At 43.9% G+C, this 16,764-nt stretch overlaps 1 protein-coding gene and 1 long non-coding RNA gene across 19 annotated transcripts in view; both read right to left on the reverse strand.

Annotated features, from left to right (window-relative positions):
- Window positions 1-1,168: 1,168 nt before the first annotated feature.
- Window positions 1,169-12,534, reverse strand: LOC115075204. The gene is made up of 3 exons (XR_003852462.1): window positions 9,607-12,534; window positions 6,649-6,961; window positions 1,169-1,337 (listed from the first exon to the last, which is right to left on the reverse strand). It is a non-coding gene; the product is annotated as an uncharacterized LOC115075204 (long non-coding RNA).
- Window positions 12,535-13,755: 1,221 nt separating this feature from the next.
- Window positions 13,756-16,764, reverse strand: part of PPIP5K1 (diphosphoinositol pentakisphosphate kinase 1) — a 149,781-nt gene continuing 146,772 nt past the window's right edge. For all 18 annotated transcript variants that reach the window (XM_029574303.1, XM_029574314.1, XM_029574313.1 and 15 more), the window contains one exon: window positions 13,756-16,462. In XM_029574303.1, the coding sequence (XP_029430163.1) occupies window positions 15,789-16,462 (674 nt within the window). In that variant the 3' untranslated portion in view covers window positions 13,756-15,788. The remainder of the gene's footprint in view (window positions 16,463-16,764) is intronic.

A 16,764-nucleotide genomic window follows, 5' to 3' on the forward strand; every position in this document is an offset into this window, starting at 1 on the left:
GCACCCACACAGCAAAAAAAACAAATTGTCACTCTGAAAACAATGGCAGCTTGCAGCTAGCAGCATGCTTGCAATTCTAATGAACCCACCCGCCTTCTCCCCTCACTGGAACTCAAGTTCCTTCTTGTTTGTGCACCAGAAAGATTGAGCGGAGAGGGGATCTGAAAGGTTTAGAAATGCATCGTCACCTCAGCTGCCTCTTGCCTTCCGAAGTATTTATTTAGCTGGACAACTGAGACACTGAAACCTGCATTTACTAAGATGTACAGGATGCTGCTGAACCTGGAGCGCGGGCATGCACACACATAGGCAATCAATTGTATGCATAATGTATAACACTACTATATATATATATATATATACCGGCAATGATAAAGCTTTCACGGAATCTCTCACACAGACACATACATGCAGACAAGCAGCATTCATACCTTCCCAAATTCCTACAGAAAGCCAGCAGTTCAGGTGCTGCCAGTCTGACACGCATGCATACACATACAATTCATAGAATATTCAAGGTGCAATAACGCTCCTCCATGGGGAGCTGTTCTGTAGCGCGAGGATTTTACCATGCTGCGCTGAAAGCGCGGGAAATTCCGAACGCTATGTTCCCCGCTCCCACCCAACCCCACATCTTTTGGTTAAGTGAGAGATAAACTGCCACTAACAGTTTTGCCACCGCATACACCTCTGAGAGGCCACTCTGTGCCCTTCATTATTGAGGACCCGCCACCCCTCCCCCACCGCTGCAGCTCTGAAAGGGATAAGGCGGTCAGGCAATCATTTCCCCCATTTATCCCAGTGTTTCACGTGGGGCCACGCTGCTTTGTCTGATCGTGCTCCTGGGAGACGCCACCTGCTTAGGTGCCTTCTTCCACGCTGCTTCCCACGGCGGATGGGAGGAGCCTTAGCCATGCAGTGGGAACGTAAAAGGGGGATCTTGCTCGACTCGGCGCAGAGTGCGCTCAGGGACGTCCTGCTCCGATGTCCGCACTTGTCTTGGCGCTTGGTCTTAAGCGCGCTTCGGGTTTTAAACGGGATATATAACCCTAGTGTAGCCCAAAACTAGCCCAAGTATCCCAACCTTCAAAATATAAAATAAAATCTAATATAAATGGTATTTTCAATCATTTATTTCTGATTTATGTAAAACATATAGGCTTGTGCATTAATAGGCAGAAGAAAACGTCTTGTTATCCAATTGTTTTTATTTATTGATCCAAAGAATTTAAGATCTCTCGAATGAATCATCAGAGATATAAGTTCAAACATAGGTTACAAGGTCCCCTGACGCAGACCCTGTTTCGTGGGAAATTGCTTCGGGAGGGGCCACACATCTAAACGAAAACAAACAGCGTATTATATTTTGCATCAAGGACAACATAAGAGCAGCGCACACATAAGGATAGTATTAGCTGGTGGCTTACCAATGGTTTGTACGAACAGGTAAACGCGTTTAAATTGCTTTATATTCTAGAATTTCAGAAACTTGAATACCATTAATAAAAGACATTCACAGCTAAGTGGTGCACAAAAAATGAATCCGTTGTCGTTTTAGTAAATTCAATACATGAAACATAAATTCCTAAGGCTTACTGCCATGGGCGTATTAGTTTTCGCCACCGGATGATACATCAAGGACGAAGCCACACAAAAACAATTTAAGTAGTCTTGTAGAGTGATACAAATGGCCCCAAAAGGTGCTCACATGGTATCCACTATCTGTCAAATAGGCCGATACTATAAGCTTGGCAGGCGCGCAGGCACTCCGTGTTGAGCGCCCGCTCTCCCGATGTACGCCCAGCCACCTCTCCTGGGCGCGCAATTCTTTATTTAAATGAGGGGTCACGCTAATAAGGAGGCGCTAGGGACAATAGCGCGTCCTTAGAGCCTCCTTTTTAGCATGGAGGTGGCTGTCAGCGGGTCTGGCAACCGATGCTCAATTTTACCGGCGTCGGTTTCTGAACCCACTGACAGCCACGGGTTAGGAAAACGGACGCCGGTAAAATTGAGCATCCATTTTTCTAATCTGCTGACCGGCGGGGCAGATTTTTTTAAATTAAAAAATGTATTTTTTTTCTTTTTAATTTTTGGTTCTTCCGACTTCATATCGCTAGGACACTTTTTCTGGGTTGCTCAGAAATGAACTCCTGGCTCTCGATAATGGAAAAATGTCAGCAAAAAAAGCAAGAAGCAGCCCCCTTTTTTTGTCCTTGTCCACATGTGCAGCTGAATATGATTTGCTTCATGATGATAACTGTGCATCTGCAGTTCAGAAGAGGAATATAGGGATAGTATGAGAGCGCTTGTTTTATATACACCTCTGCCAGGTAGTAAGGTCTTCTACAAAGGAAAAAGAAATGTTCATGTGTAGTGTAAGGTTTCATTGATCTCCTGTACATCAGGTATACCGATTCCTCACAGACAGAGCCCAAGGCCAGATTTAAGATTTTGGTGCTCATTAGACAGGAGTGGAGTGGGGGGGAAGCCGGGACCAGTGTAACATCCCCTTTGAAGCAGTGTCAGCACATGGCCAAAAGACAAGCAGGGGCTGGCCACTCTTCAGCTCAGGTATTTGGCACTTTCAAAATGTAGCAGCCCTTGCCTATTGTCTAAATCTGGGTAGAATGCAAATCATCCAGAGATAATCACACAAAGACTGTAGGTCAGATGCCCCATCATGACATGTGTTGCTTTTTGGTTGTACATGATGTGAGCTTTCTTATTTCTTATATTCCCCAACTTAAGAACATAAGACTTGTCATACTGGGTCAGCCCAAAGGTTCATCAAGCCCAGTATCCTGTTTCCAATAGTGGCCAATCCAGGTCACAAGTACCTGGCAGGATCCAAAGGTGTAGATAGATTCTATGCTACTTATTCCAGAGATAAGAAATGGATTTCTGCAAATCCACCCTAATAATGGTTTATAGACTTTTCCTCCAGGAACTTGTCCAAATCTTTTTTAAACCCAGCTATATTAACACCTTTCATCATGTCCTCTGGCAATGAATTCAAGAGCTTAATTATACATTGAGTAAAAAAATATTTTCTCCTATTTGTTTTAAATGAACTACTTACTAACTTCATTGCATGTCCCATAGTCTTCATACTTTTGGAAAGAGTAAACAACTGATTTGGATTCTCCCATTCCATTCCACTCATTATTTTATAAACCTCTATCGTATTTCCCTTCAGTCATCTCTTTTCCAAACTGAAGAGCCCCAACCTCTTTAGCCTTTTCTCATAGAGGAATTGTTCAATCCCTTAATCATTTTGGTCGCCCTTCTCTGTACCTTTTCTAATTCTGCTATATCTTTTTTGAGATACAGTGATGGAACGATACAAAGGCATTATGATATTCTCTGTTTTATTCTCCATTCCTTTCCTAATAATTCCTAGCATTCTATTTGTTTCTTAACTGCTGTGGCACATCAAGCAGAGAATTAACATATTATCCACGACAATGCCTAGATCCTTTTCCAGGGTGGCGATTCCCTTGCACTGTGTAGCTATAATTTGGGTTGCTGTTCCTTACATGCATCACTTTGCACTTGTTCACATTAAATGTCATGTTCCATTTGCATGCCCATTCTCCCAGTCTTGCAAGTTTTCACAATCCTCTTGTGATTTAACAACTTTGAATAATTTTGTGTTATCGGCAGATTTGCTCCCCTCACTCATAGTTACCATTTCCAGGTTATTTATAAATATGTTAAAAAGTCCAAAGAGTTCTACAACGGCTTGTCATGGAACGGAGAAAGGGATTTCAGCCATGCAGAAACATAGAAAAGCACAAATCAGGAGACACGTTTGCCAGTTCACTGCTCTCTAACCAGGTTTCCCCTAATAGACTTTTCTAGTCTTGATTTTCCACTAAAGAACTAATCAATTCTAGCTCTGGTTAAATTGCTATAGTGTGCATGCTGCTGCTGTGATTGAGGAAACATTGATCAGCGAGTTTCTTTTTAGGTATGGCTATTGCCTCCTGCTTCTTTGAGTTACCAGATCAATCGGATCCGGCCTCCGTTCAGCTACAGCACTATAGACCTTCCTTCACAAGGACCCAGGGTTATTTCCCCCCATTCATGCCCCACTTTGCTTAAGAACATAAGAAATTGCCATACTGGGTCAGACCAAGGGTCCACCAAGCCCAGCATCCTGTTTCCAACAGTGGCCAATCCAGACCATAAGAACCTGGCAAGTACCCAAAAACTAAGTCTATTCCACGTTACCGTTGCTAGTAATAGCAGTGGCTATTTTCTAAGTCAACTTAATAGCAGGTAATGGACTTCTCCTCCAAGAACTTATCCAATCCTTTTTTAAACACAGCTATACTAACTGCACTAACCACATCCTCTGGCAACAAATTCCAGAGTTTAATTGTGCGTTGAGTGAATAAGAACTTTCTCCGATTAGTTTTAAATGTGCCCCATGCTAACTTCATGGAGTGCCCCCTACATTTTCTATTATTCAAAAGAGTAAATAACCGATTCACATTTACCCGTTCTAGACCTCGCATGATTTTAAACAACTCTATCATATCATATCCCCCCTCAGCCGTCTCTTCTCCAAGCTGAAAAGTCCTAACCTCTTTAGTCTTTCCTCATAGCCCAGCTATTGCAGAAATAAGCCTCAACTGGGAGTCCAGCACCAGGGCTTCCAAGCTGGGGAACCCTTCCCTCCAGGGACCCTGAATGCCTTCATCAGGGGAACATCACAACTCTAGAAAGAAAGAACACACAGTCGTCAGCCAGTCTTCTTTTATTAAGAATGGTTTTAAAATTGATGGGTTTTTTGTGTGTTCTTTGTTTCTAGAGTTATGTTGTTCCCCTGATGCATTTTCAAATGCCAAAACATTGGCAATGTCGGGTTTTGGAACTGAAGTAAAAGTACCGCAGCGGGTTTATGAAGAGTTTTGAAGATATTGAATTGTTTAAATATGTACAGATAAGTAATGCACAGATAAGCAATTACAAGTTTAGAGAATTTAATAGTATCACACAATTATTTTTTTATTTTAATAATTAAAAAAGTGAATAAAATAGGAATATAGGAAGAAGTGAGTGACACAAACTAAGTGCTCTCATATGATACCGGTTGCAGCCCATTGTGGGCAACAGCCTGTGGATTATATTTGAAATAGCACAATCTTTCTGATTCTGACTCCCATTTTTTAGTATTTGTTTATCCTCATGGTTTGGCGTTCAATTTTGTGTATAATACAAGGTTGTTTTGCCATTACATTTTCTGATATTGCAGCCTTCAAACTTGAACATATTTATGGATCACTGCCCCAAAGAACTTACAGTTTAAGAAGTTGATGCATTAACGTTTGCAGAATGCGCAAAGATTACCTTTGTGCACTAAAAGGGCAAATGATGGTAGGAAAAGACACACCTAGTCCATCTTGTCTGCCCAACAATTTGTTTAGAGTAGTAACTGCCGCTCCATGCAGGTTACCCCATACCCATTAAATGGGAAAGTGCACACTATTTGCCATTTTAGTGCACAAAATTGAACAGTTTGCTTCATATCTATTTGTATACATTGTTTTATGGCTTGCAACATTTTAATTAAATTCATAGACAAATGACTCACAATTATGCAAAGCACCTCATTACCTTTAAATGCATAACTAAACTACATGTAAAAAAAAAACCTTTTGCAAATGTGATTTACAAAAAGTCATTACATCTCAGTAAGGTGTAGTTAAATGTTTTTGCAAAAATTTCCATAGCAAAACAACACACGCTATTTTGCTATCAGTCTTCTATGCAGATATGTATCATTAGCTAAATAGTTCACGCTAAAATGGAATCAGTGCATGCAATTCTATACACATCAGCTTCTAAGTAAATATCTGAGGCAACAGGATATAAGGTTATTATCAGTGGGGAAAAGCAGAAATTAAACCCTGCACTACTGGTTCCCAACCTAGTACTCCATGCATCAGGCCACCCCTCTCCCTGCAACAGTGCCGGTGATTGAACTATGATCAAATTGTTTTTGTGTCTTTCCCTTTGTCTGAGAGGACGCCATGGTCAGAGCATGCTCAAAGCACTTGCTTTGCCCAACTCCAGCTGTTGATAGTGGCAGGAAAATGCATATCGGGAAAGGAATAATGAGGCTTATGGATTGGATACTGCCATGGAAATAGGATTTGAATACTTTTATTCTCTGAGATCAATGAATATCTTTATGCCTAAAAGATTTCTAAGTCCCAGTTTTGGGTGAACTGAGCTCTAAGCGAGTGACTTCAACTACAGAGCTAAAAACTGGGATGTGACAAAGCCTTGCACTGTTTGTCACCCTTCCCGCTGCAGCTGTAAAGCAACCGAGAGTTTTATTGCAATAAAAATAAATCAAATCATTGTGAGCGAATTTCCCTCATGTTCCCAGAGGAAGCCCAATGCTACATCTGTTTGTTGAAAATCTTACAGCCCAAAGAGCCCTATGTTAACAGTTTGACAGCATTTTGCTAAAGCAGGAAAATTCCAGATCTCCTCCATCTCCCTGGTTGGATTTCCTGATGCAGCAGGATCAGTGAAATGTCAGCGCTAAACGCCATCTAGTGCCCAACAAGGGAACTGAAAGGAGAAATCTTGCATATTGAACACAAAGAAAAAACTTGCAGGGCCATAGCTCACCTGGTTCCTAGGTGCGCCTGTCAAGGTTGAAACGCAAGGTCACGGAGGGATGCAGCTTGGAGGCGGGGAGGAGAGCTGCTCTTCTGATAAGAGGAGACCAGAAGCAGCCACATTTTCTAGCTCGGCGCTACTGTAGGGGATGCTGTCATTTCCATAGCAACCTGCTCGTATCCTGGCAACAGGGACGGCCAGCCTGTTAGTGAGAAGGAAGAGACCTTTTTTAAGCAGCCTCTGCTTATCTCAGCTTTGAACAGGCAGTGTGCCAGGACGGAGTGCTTCCTCCTGATCTCTTTGACCAGCTGGGGATCGTGAGCTGAAAAATGACCAAAAACATTTATTCATATCAGACAGCAAAATCTAGTTTCCTCTAAGCCAACCCCCCTTCCCTTTAACCCCCCCCCCCCCCCCCCCCCAATTCATTTACAAGAGGTCTTGGGACACCCCAACATGACGGCAGTATCAGACCTCAGATTTACAACAAATGGTGGTGGTTCTAGCTATATGTATTCATTGCATAAGGTTTTACGATCATTTTGTAGGCGTTTTGTTTTCAAAGCAAAGAACACCTAAGAGGAGCGCGTATCCGTCCATCTTGTCTGTGACCCCCCCATCTCAACAGGCAACCCAGCAGAAGGACCGCAGTGAAAGTGAAGCTGGAGCAGGTGGGGAAGTTGGTTAGTTGGCAGCCAGTTTTGGTTCCCATGCCTCCATGTCTTTTCGTCACGATCCAGTCGGCATTGGTGCCCGGTATCTGACTGCTGCCTGAGCTAAATAGATTCAACCGGCACTGAAACGGTGGCGTGTGGGTTACAACCTTAGTGCAGAGGACACTTAGGGGGTTATTTTCTAACCCTTTCGCAGGTGAAAAGCGACTTTTCGCGTGCGATAGCTAGATTGGGGCGGCGCCGGAAGAGGAGGAGTCGGTGCGGACGCTGCGGAAACTTCGCTGGAGGCGATAAGGTAAGACACCACCCCCCCCCTTATCGCTGCCAGTAGCGCGCCCAATAGCACCACTTTTCACGATGGAGCTATTGGGTGCAAAAGCCGGCAGCGCTAACACCACGGTAGTGCGATCGCTGCCGGCATTCGCAGGCCCACTTCGCCCCCCCCCCCGCCCCCGCCCCATTACCGCGGGATTCAGAGAGGTGTGCGAAGATAGAAAATCCAGCCCTAAGGGAGGCCGATGCAAAAAGCTGAGCGTTAAAACTGGGGGCTGAAATTCAGCACAGAGCTTCCTAATACACAAGTGAATTTTTTTTCTAACTCTTCATGCAGTAAATTAATGGTATGCATTGGGAATTATAAAAAGTGCCCAGAAAGACTTAGGGCGCAGAAAACCAAGCTTATGCGTGGAAAACGATTTGTTGGCATAAATCAGGTTATAAACTATGATTTGCCCAGAGTTAAGAGCAGAAAGATAGGAGCATATTTTCAGTTGTGCTCCTAACTTGTGTACACAAAAACTTTCAGCGCAGAAAGCTTTTTTTGTGGATATAAATCATATTTTATGTGCAAAAATCAGGCTTTTTGTCTACAAAGCATGTTATCTGCACATAAAATCCAGACGACAGGTACCAGTATCAAAACTCCAACTTCCCCCCAAGACTAACGCTAACCCTGAAAAGTTTAGCTCGGAAGAGGAGTCAAATTTCTAAAGCTAGGGAAATTAGGTTTAAGCCACCCTTTCTGCATTGGGGGGGGGGGGGGGGGGGATATGAATGCCTTTATTTGCATGGAATTTCCATGCAAGGGTGCTAAGCAGGCTGCACAGTTTTACATGCACATTTTATGCATGCACATTTTATGCATGTAAAACTCCTTCCTGCATTGGCAGTAAGCTTTACGCGCACAGAATGCACACACAACAAACGAGCAAAACTGAGTTCTGCTGAACGCACTTTATTGCATCAGCTGGTGAATTAGCTCAGGGTATCCGCAAGACAAGGGGGTCTTTCCACGCTACTTATGGTGTGAAACAAAGGCCATGCTCACTTTTCTGTGTGGTGGGAATCCAAAACCTGAGCTTGTTCATTCTGCATAATACCATCGCCTTGTGTGCCAACCAGTCTGCTCATGTAATAGCAAGTGAAAGCAGTGGTATGACATCACCACAATTGGAAAATCATTGCAAATGGTTACTGTGACACCCGAAGGCACTCCTTGAAGGGCTGACTCGCGTCGCCCCATGCTACGTGGTCAAGCAGAACACTGACATACATTAGAACTTCTGGGAACCTTAGGGAAAGAGCCCGTTCCTTTTTATAGTGGGACCCACACCATAGCGCCCCCACTTTTGCCACAAATGTGGCAGGCGAGCAGCTCTTTTGGAAGCAGAGTCCATTAGCTAAACCCTCATTCCAATGGCCTGCGGGATCCGGGATGCTATCGAGCTGCATAGATAAGTCTGGCAGGGTGGGATTTTTTTTTAATTTTTCTTCTTAGAAACTGCAGCAGCTTAAAATAGAAAACAATGTGGATGGAGGCTGAACTCTGACAGAAAAAACACCACTATTTAAATGTCTAGAGAAGAATGCTCGGTGACACAGGTGTACCTGGGCAAAGCTTTGTTAATGTCTTTCTTCAGTTTCTAAAGACAGACAAGCAGAGAAAACAGGTTTTAGCAAGGGCAGTTCTACAAATCAATATCGATTGGGTTTTCAGCCAGAGCTAGAACAAAATCCATGCTTCTCTCTCTACATTAACTGACAGTACAGATTAAAATGATGTAATGATGTACAGTGCATGCACAAGATTTTATGGGGAAACCATTACAATGTCCAGCGGTCAGAGTGTAAATATTAAAGGTTAACCAATGGGATTTAGAAGAAGAAATAAAGGGAGATGTCACATCCCAGTCATGCTGATTGCATGATCTGACTTTATTTTGCCTTAGACAGGCTTAGAACAATGTACAATAGAAAAAGCACAACCCAAGCGAGAAAAAAAAAAGACACTCACACGCATAAGAACTATTAAAAGATATATTTTCTCCACTTGTAATAGGGAAAACACGGCAGCATTTACAAGTCTTCACAAAGGCAGACGGATCTCGACGGACACAGACAATGAGCTGAAGAAAGTGGGAGATGAGCTTAACGTGTGGACCAGCTGACAAGAAGGGAACCACGGCAGGTCAGTGTGTGCATCAGGAAGGAAGTCCTGTATGATACAAAACCTTTATTGCAGAGACTAAAAAAAAAGAAAGAAATCTCCTACCCTAATGGACAGCAGTAAGTAACTTTCCCTCCATGTCGATTGCTTTATTATTATTATTTTTTTTTTAACACATGCCAAACAAAGTTAGAGCTCATCATTTGACATTATTAACACAAACAGGTGTTTCAGCACACTGCACGCACCAATATGCACCAACATGCAGTGCACGTATGGCCAAAGCAGAGGTATACTTTTATTTTATTTTTTTTGCACACGATCACCCACGCACCACCCTGATCACAACCTTCTTATGCCGGGGTCTATGGGCACGGCTTCTCACCAATGAACGCCCAACAAGGTTGCCGGCAGCGGCAGGCGCGCACGCCGGAGACCCTCAAGCAGGCAGGGTGGAACGAATGACGCACCATGCCAGCTGAGCCCGTCACCCTTCACCCCCACTGACAGGTATTTGCTTCTCACTTTCAGCAGCAAATTGGTGGAGTGCGGGAAAGCTTCAATACTTAACACAAAGAAGCAAGAAAACATGCCCTGCTCTAACCACAGTGCTGCAGGGTCCATGCTGGACAACCTCTTCCACATATAAATTAAATATTTTATGTATGTGCATATATCCATAAATTATATAGAGATTTATTGATTTAGTACAAATGAAATCTGATTTTCTTTAACAAAAAAAAAACAAACCCACACCCTCATTTTCATGATCAAAGGATTTTTCCCTTTTTCTTTTATACATATCAAAGCAGAAAAATGAATTCACTCATAATTATATTTCATCATTAACTATATTACAATTCCCTTTCAGCACCCATCTTACTCATAGCTCCAAACTGGTCAGAATACCCTGACCCCGTGCAAATTTCCATGAAAGAGGAATATGAAAACATTGTTCAAGTCATACCAAAGGTTAATTAAATATGGCAAACGCAATCTATTTCCAAGAGGTTTAGGAAAATATATAGAGCAATCTTCATTGACACCATCAACATCTCTGCTTCAGTAAATAAAATCCTTCCTGTTCATAGAACTTTGTTCTATTGGCAGTGTTCAGTGCACATTATTATTATTTATTTGTATTCTGCCTTTCCTGATACTTCAAAGCGGATTCAATTCAGGGACTGTATTCTAAAAGCAGGTTGTGATGAAATTGCCGTCTGTTTAGAAGATTGCCTCAGATGGGTCTCCAGAAAGACTGTACAAAGCTTGCGGTCCTAAACGCTAATCCAGGGGTGTCAAATCCTGATCTTTCAGGACTGCAAACTGGTTGGGTTTCCAGGATAACCCTACTGGCTATGCATGAGGTAGATTTGCATGCATCCTGCATCAGCCGTATGCAAATCTCTCTCCTGCCTATTCATTAGGGATATCCTGAAAACCCGAGTGGAAGGCAGTCCTCAGGAACCGACATGTCCTGCTGTATGCAATCAATGCCTTCCCATATTATTGCTGGTGGATAAACGACAGGCTCCAGGGCAGTTAACCTTTTAACAACTCTTAAAATTCTCTTAGGCTCAAAATGATCTACATTTCCCTATTACTGAAAATAAAAATAATGACTTCTGCTCAAGAAAGTAAGCCAGCGCTATTCACTCCCAGCCCGCAGGGCCGCAAACAGTTTAGGTTTTCAGGATATCTCTAATGAACATGCATCAGACAGATATGCATATGATGGAGGCAGTCTGCATGTACATCTCTCATTAGGGATATCCTGAAAACCCGGATCTGTCTGTGGCCCTCAAAGGCTGGGGGTGATTACCCCTGATGTAAGTTTTATATGAGGCCGACTGGCAAAGGGAGGTGCTTGGATAGCAATGAAGATTGCCCTCCCCTCAGTGGGTAAAGCTTTGGCTGCAAGAATAAAGGGTGGGCCTGAGGGCCAGGGAAAGGAAAGTACATGCGGCATTTCAATTTGAAAATTATCTTGCAGGTTGGCAACTTCCAAGTACAGAGGTGTTTGCTGGCCTGGAACAGTCAAAGGCTATCTCCCTTTGAAATTCGGCTGACCTGCAAGCTTCCCAGGCAATTTAACTATTGCCCACCCCATGGGGGCACATACGTGCAAAGACTGCAGGTTCTTACCCACGGACTTTGCACTCTTTCTCAAAGTGAAATTATGCGCACACTTTCACTTTCAAAATTAGCCCAGGAAAAGCACATCTGTGCATCTGTTCACTTGTGCAAGTGCTTTTCAGCGCAAGAACTACCCGCACAGTTTGATACATTCAAAAGTGGCTCCCTACTCCACCCCAGAAATGTCTCCCGCTACTGTGAGTAAAAGTCTGCACGCAGAGGCCACAGGTGGGCAATATTCTAAAGCATTGTTTTAGTCATGGAAATAGCTTAAACTCCCCGTCCCCTCCCCCATATGTTACCTGGCAGGAGATCTCATTAGATCAGTCCTCATGAGCCACAAAAAGGTGATGGGAAAAGTAATGGAGACTCTGCTGAAGGAGTGAATTATCTATACTCGGGAGGATTGCTGGACCCAAAGCAGCATGGATTCTTTAGGGAAGCTCCTGTCAGACAAATCAGATTTATTTTTTTGATTGGTGACTAAAGAACTGGATTTAGGAAGAGCGTTTGATGTAATCTACTTGGATTTCAGCAAAGGTTTTGATAGGAGGTCCTGCAAAGGAGGCTTGTGAATAAAATGAGAAGCTTGGGAGTGAGCGCCAAGGTGGTGATGTGGATTACAAACTGGTTGATGGATAGAAGACAGCGTGTGATGGTAAATGGAACCTGCTCTGAAGAGAGAGCGGTGTTAAGTGGAGTGCCACAGGGATCGGTGTTGGGGCTGGTCCTCTTCAACATCTTTGTGAGCAAGATTGTGGAAGGGATAGAAGGCAAAGTTTGTCTATTTGCGGATGATACTAAGAGCTGTAACACAGTGGACACGATGGAAGGAGTAGAGAGAATGAGATATGATTTAAGGAAGCTTGAATGGTGGTCAAAGATATGGCAGCTGGGATTCAATGCCAAGAAGTGTAGAGTCATGCATCTGGGGTGCGGTAATCCAAAAGAGCTGTATGTGATTGGGGGGGGGGTGAAGGACTGTTGTGCAAAGAGCAAGACAGGAACCTTGAGGTGATAGTGTCTGATGATCTGAAGTTGGCAATGCAATGTGACAAGGCTATAGCTAAAGCCAGATGAATGCTGGGCTGCATAGAGAGCAGAATAACCAGTAAGAAAAAGGAGGTGATAATCCCCTTGTACAGGTCATTGGTGATGCCTCACCTGGAGTACAGTGTTCAGTTCTGGAGATTGTATCTCAAAAGGGACAAAGACAGGATGGAGGCGGTCCAGAGAAGAGCAACAAAAATGGTGGGGAGACTCCATCAAATGACTTATGCGGAGAGGTTGAAGGACCTAAATATGATTACCCTGGAAGAGAGGAGGTGCAGGGGAGATATGATACAGACCTTTAGATACCTGAAAGGTCTTAATGATGCACAATCGACAAATCTTCTCTGTTGGAAAGAAATCAGTAGAACTAGGGGTCATGAAATGAAACTCCAGGGAGGATGACTCAGAACCAACACCAGGAAATATTTCTTCACAGAGAGGTTGGTTGCCTGGAATGCCCTTCCAGAGGAGGTGGTGAAAACAAAAACGGTGAAAGATTTCAAAGGGGCATGGGATAAACACTGTGGATCCCTAAAGGCTAGATGATGGAAATGAGGAAAAGAGCGCATGGGGGTAACTTGTTGGTGTGGCGGTTACTACCCTTAACCAATAAGCCTTCATACTGTTGATGCAACTCATTTCTCTCTGCTTTAATGGCAGGGAAAAGAGGAAAAGGGGAATTAGTTCTGGACAGCAACCAACAGGGACACTGAATTTTATGGTCTGGGAAAACAAATAAGCATGGGGGTAACTTGCTGATGCGATTGTTACTACTCTTAACCAATAAGCCTGATACTTGTGATGCAACTCCAACATTGCTGTCTGCTTCAATGGCAAGAGATAAGAGATAATGGGGAATTGGACTCAGACAATAACCAACAAGGGACCTGACTTTAATGGTTTGGGAAACTAAGTATGGGGGTAACTTGTATGTCACGGTAGATGCCATCCCCTGATGTTACCATTATAGGGGACACCTTATGGCATGGCTGATGCTACCATAAGCTTGCTGGGCAGACCCGCAAGCTGCCATCATTTCTAAGTTTTCAGGATATCCACAATAATATGCTGGAGATAGATTTGCATACAATGGAGGCACAGCATACAAATCTACCTCATGTGCAGTCATTGTGTGTGGATATCCTGAACACCAGGCCTGTTTGTGGCTCTTGAGAACTGGAGTTGGCCACCCGTGCACTTCACGGACCTCATGAACCAAGTGCAAGGCAGTTCCAAAACACCCAGGGCTTTTCGCAAACACAGCAGGACGCGTCTTGATTTGGGAGTTGCAGCTGAAGGAAAGGGAGAGTTCTGGTAACAGTACAGTATTCATGTTTCTATTTAAGAAGAACACTGTTTGCGGTTGCGCAGACCAGAGAGCCTCTTTGCTATGGTCCAGTTTATGAGGGAAAAACCAGAAGCTGGAATGCTAGACGAGTAAGTCCAGCTCTGCTGAGACCTTGCTGAAGCGATCTCCTGCCAGGCGACGGCTGGAGGTGAAAGGAGTTGCCACGTCAACCAAGGAACGCACCCGCAGAAGTTTGTCTAAATGCAGACAAGTTCTTCCACTTCTAGTGCCACACACAAACCAAAAAGAGAATTCAGTAGTTTCAGAACAGCGGCCCCCAGTTTGCATTTCATGCACCTTGTTAGGGATTTTTTTTTAAACCCATTATACTGGTCTTGTCCTCCACACAGCCCCCAGTATTTGACTTGACCACAGCAAACGCTAGTGTGCCTGTTCAGTTCATTTTGTTCTTCATATGCTGTTACAGAAAGGTCATTTAGACCTGTGCCTTCAAAAAAACCCCACATTTTTCCTATTTTAGACCCATGGGAATCATAGCATCCCCTTTCCCTTTTAAACCAATAAAGGGATGGCAGTGTGAACTGGTGTGTTTTTAAGCAAAACTTTGGTTATACAACTTTTTCCCACATGAGAAAATAAAAAAAGTCACTAAAACCGTGTCCTTTTCGCATTTGTAATAATCAGGAGCGGCACTGTCCTGCTCTTTTCCACCATTTACTCACGGGATCAAGAGTTATCAATTTGCAGCTAAGACTTAAGTCCTCCCCTTGCTACTCTTTAACTTTATCTTAGAAACCCCCTTTTCCCTTCTGAATCACTAGAAACAAAACGTTATTATTCTTAAGAACTGCATCACTTTCACTGAGCTGAACTAAAAGGAGAGACTGTTCTAACTGTGCCAATGTCCTCACTTTTTTCCGTTTCTCAACAGAAACTCCTGAAGTTCTGCACCCTTTGGGTGAGCAGATCAGGCAGCGATATAGACGTTTTCTATCTTAGGTGGCCTACAATTTAGAAGATGCACCAGTTACTGTCCTGCTTGTCATCTCAAAAGCCACTGGAATCTGCTTTTTGCCTGCCAACTCCACAGAATCAGTAAAATGAACCGTTGCTTGCTCTAAACAGCCCACTGAGTGGGCAGGCGCTGATTTTAAAGGTTCTGCTTACAGGGTGCCTGTTAGTTCTCCTGCACATGTTAACTGGAGGACCACTGGTTCTGTAGCATTCGCTGAATGGAACAGGGCTGCAGACTCGGCCGCATCTGTTGAATAGAGTGCTGGTGATTCTACCACATCGGTTGGATGGAGTCCTCTGGTCCAGCAGCACCTTCATGGAAATTCCATGTCTTGCAGCATCTATTTGTTGAAAGGCTATTAGTTCCCCAGGGTCTACTGATAAAAAGGCTGTTGACTGAAGGTTTGCTGGCTCTACAACATTTGCTAAATGGCTGGGTACTAGTCCTGGAGACTCTGCTGGTTGAGTGAACACCAAAAATTCCTAAAATAATTTGGAAGCTGGGCAGCTGACAGTTCTACGCCGTCTGCTCATTAGATAATTGTAGTGTTAGCTCCTGAAGAGTTAACTCCTGCACAGCTGCCTCACTGGGGCTTTGCTGGTCCAAAAGGGTGGCCTCTAAGGATGACCCATGATCCTGAAGAGTTAGCTCATCAGGGGAGTGTGGGCCTTCGAGAGCTGCTTCGCCATACAGCTGTTCGTCTGGAGGTGTTCCCTCTCCTGGAAAATCTGTCTCGGTGCCCTGCTTCAGGTTTAGAAAGGCTGCCTCGGCCTGTGGAACTGCTTCGTCTGTAAGAGTCTGCTCGTGCAGAGCATCCCTGCTAGATGGCTGCTGACTCAGAAAAGTCGCCCGGTCGGGAATTGCTGTCTCACCGGGCAGCTGCTGACATGGTAGGCTTGTTTCAGCGGGCATTTCCTGGCCCAGAAGAGATAGTTCTTCAGCGGACTGCAGGCCGGGAAACTGCTGCCTCGAAAGTCCTGTCTCCTTGGCTGGCTGCTTCTCCCGTAGAGTTGATTCAGGCAGCTGTTGATCAGGAAGCGTCTCCTCCACAGAGAATTTGCTTTGATGATCTTCGCTCGACTGGGGGCTAAAGGAAGCCTTCTCAGTGAAGTTGAAACGACTTGAATTGTCCGTGGAGGTGGGTGAAGAAGGGCCAGCACTTGATACAGTACTTGATGGACCACTGCTGTCTGTAAGGAAAACGAAAAAACACCAATTAATAATTTATACAGACCAAGAGGGCCACATTAAAGGCATTCAGCTGGATAATTTGTGAGTTATCGGGCTAAAGGCCTGCTCTGGAATATCTAGGGCACTTCTGTGGCTACATTTTAGCCGGACAAGTCATTATCCGGCTAAAATTTAGACAGATAAAAAAGGGGCGTTCTGGGTGGATCTGAGTTATTGGGATAGCTGAGATGATTTCAGCTGTCTCCGGCCTCAGAGCAGTCCTAAAGTTATCTGGCCAAGTTAATGGGGTCACTGAGAAAAA

This window comes from Rhinatrema bivittatum, chromosome 13, assembly GCF_901001135.1.
Source record: "Rhinatrema bivittatum chromosome 13, aRhiBiv1.1, whole genome shotgun sequence".
NCBI classification, from domain to species: domain Eukaryota; kingdom Metazoa; phylum Chordata; class Amphibia; order Gymnophiona; family Rhinatrematidae; genus Rhinatrema; species Rhinatrema bivittatum.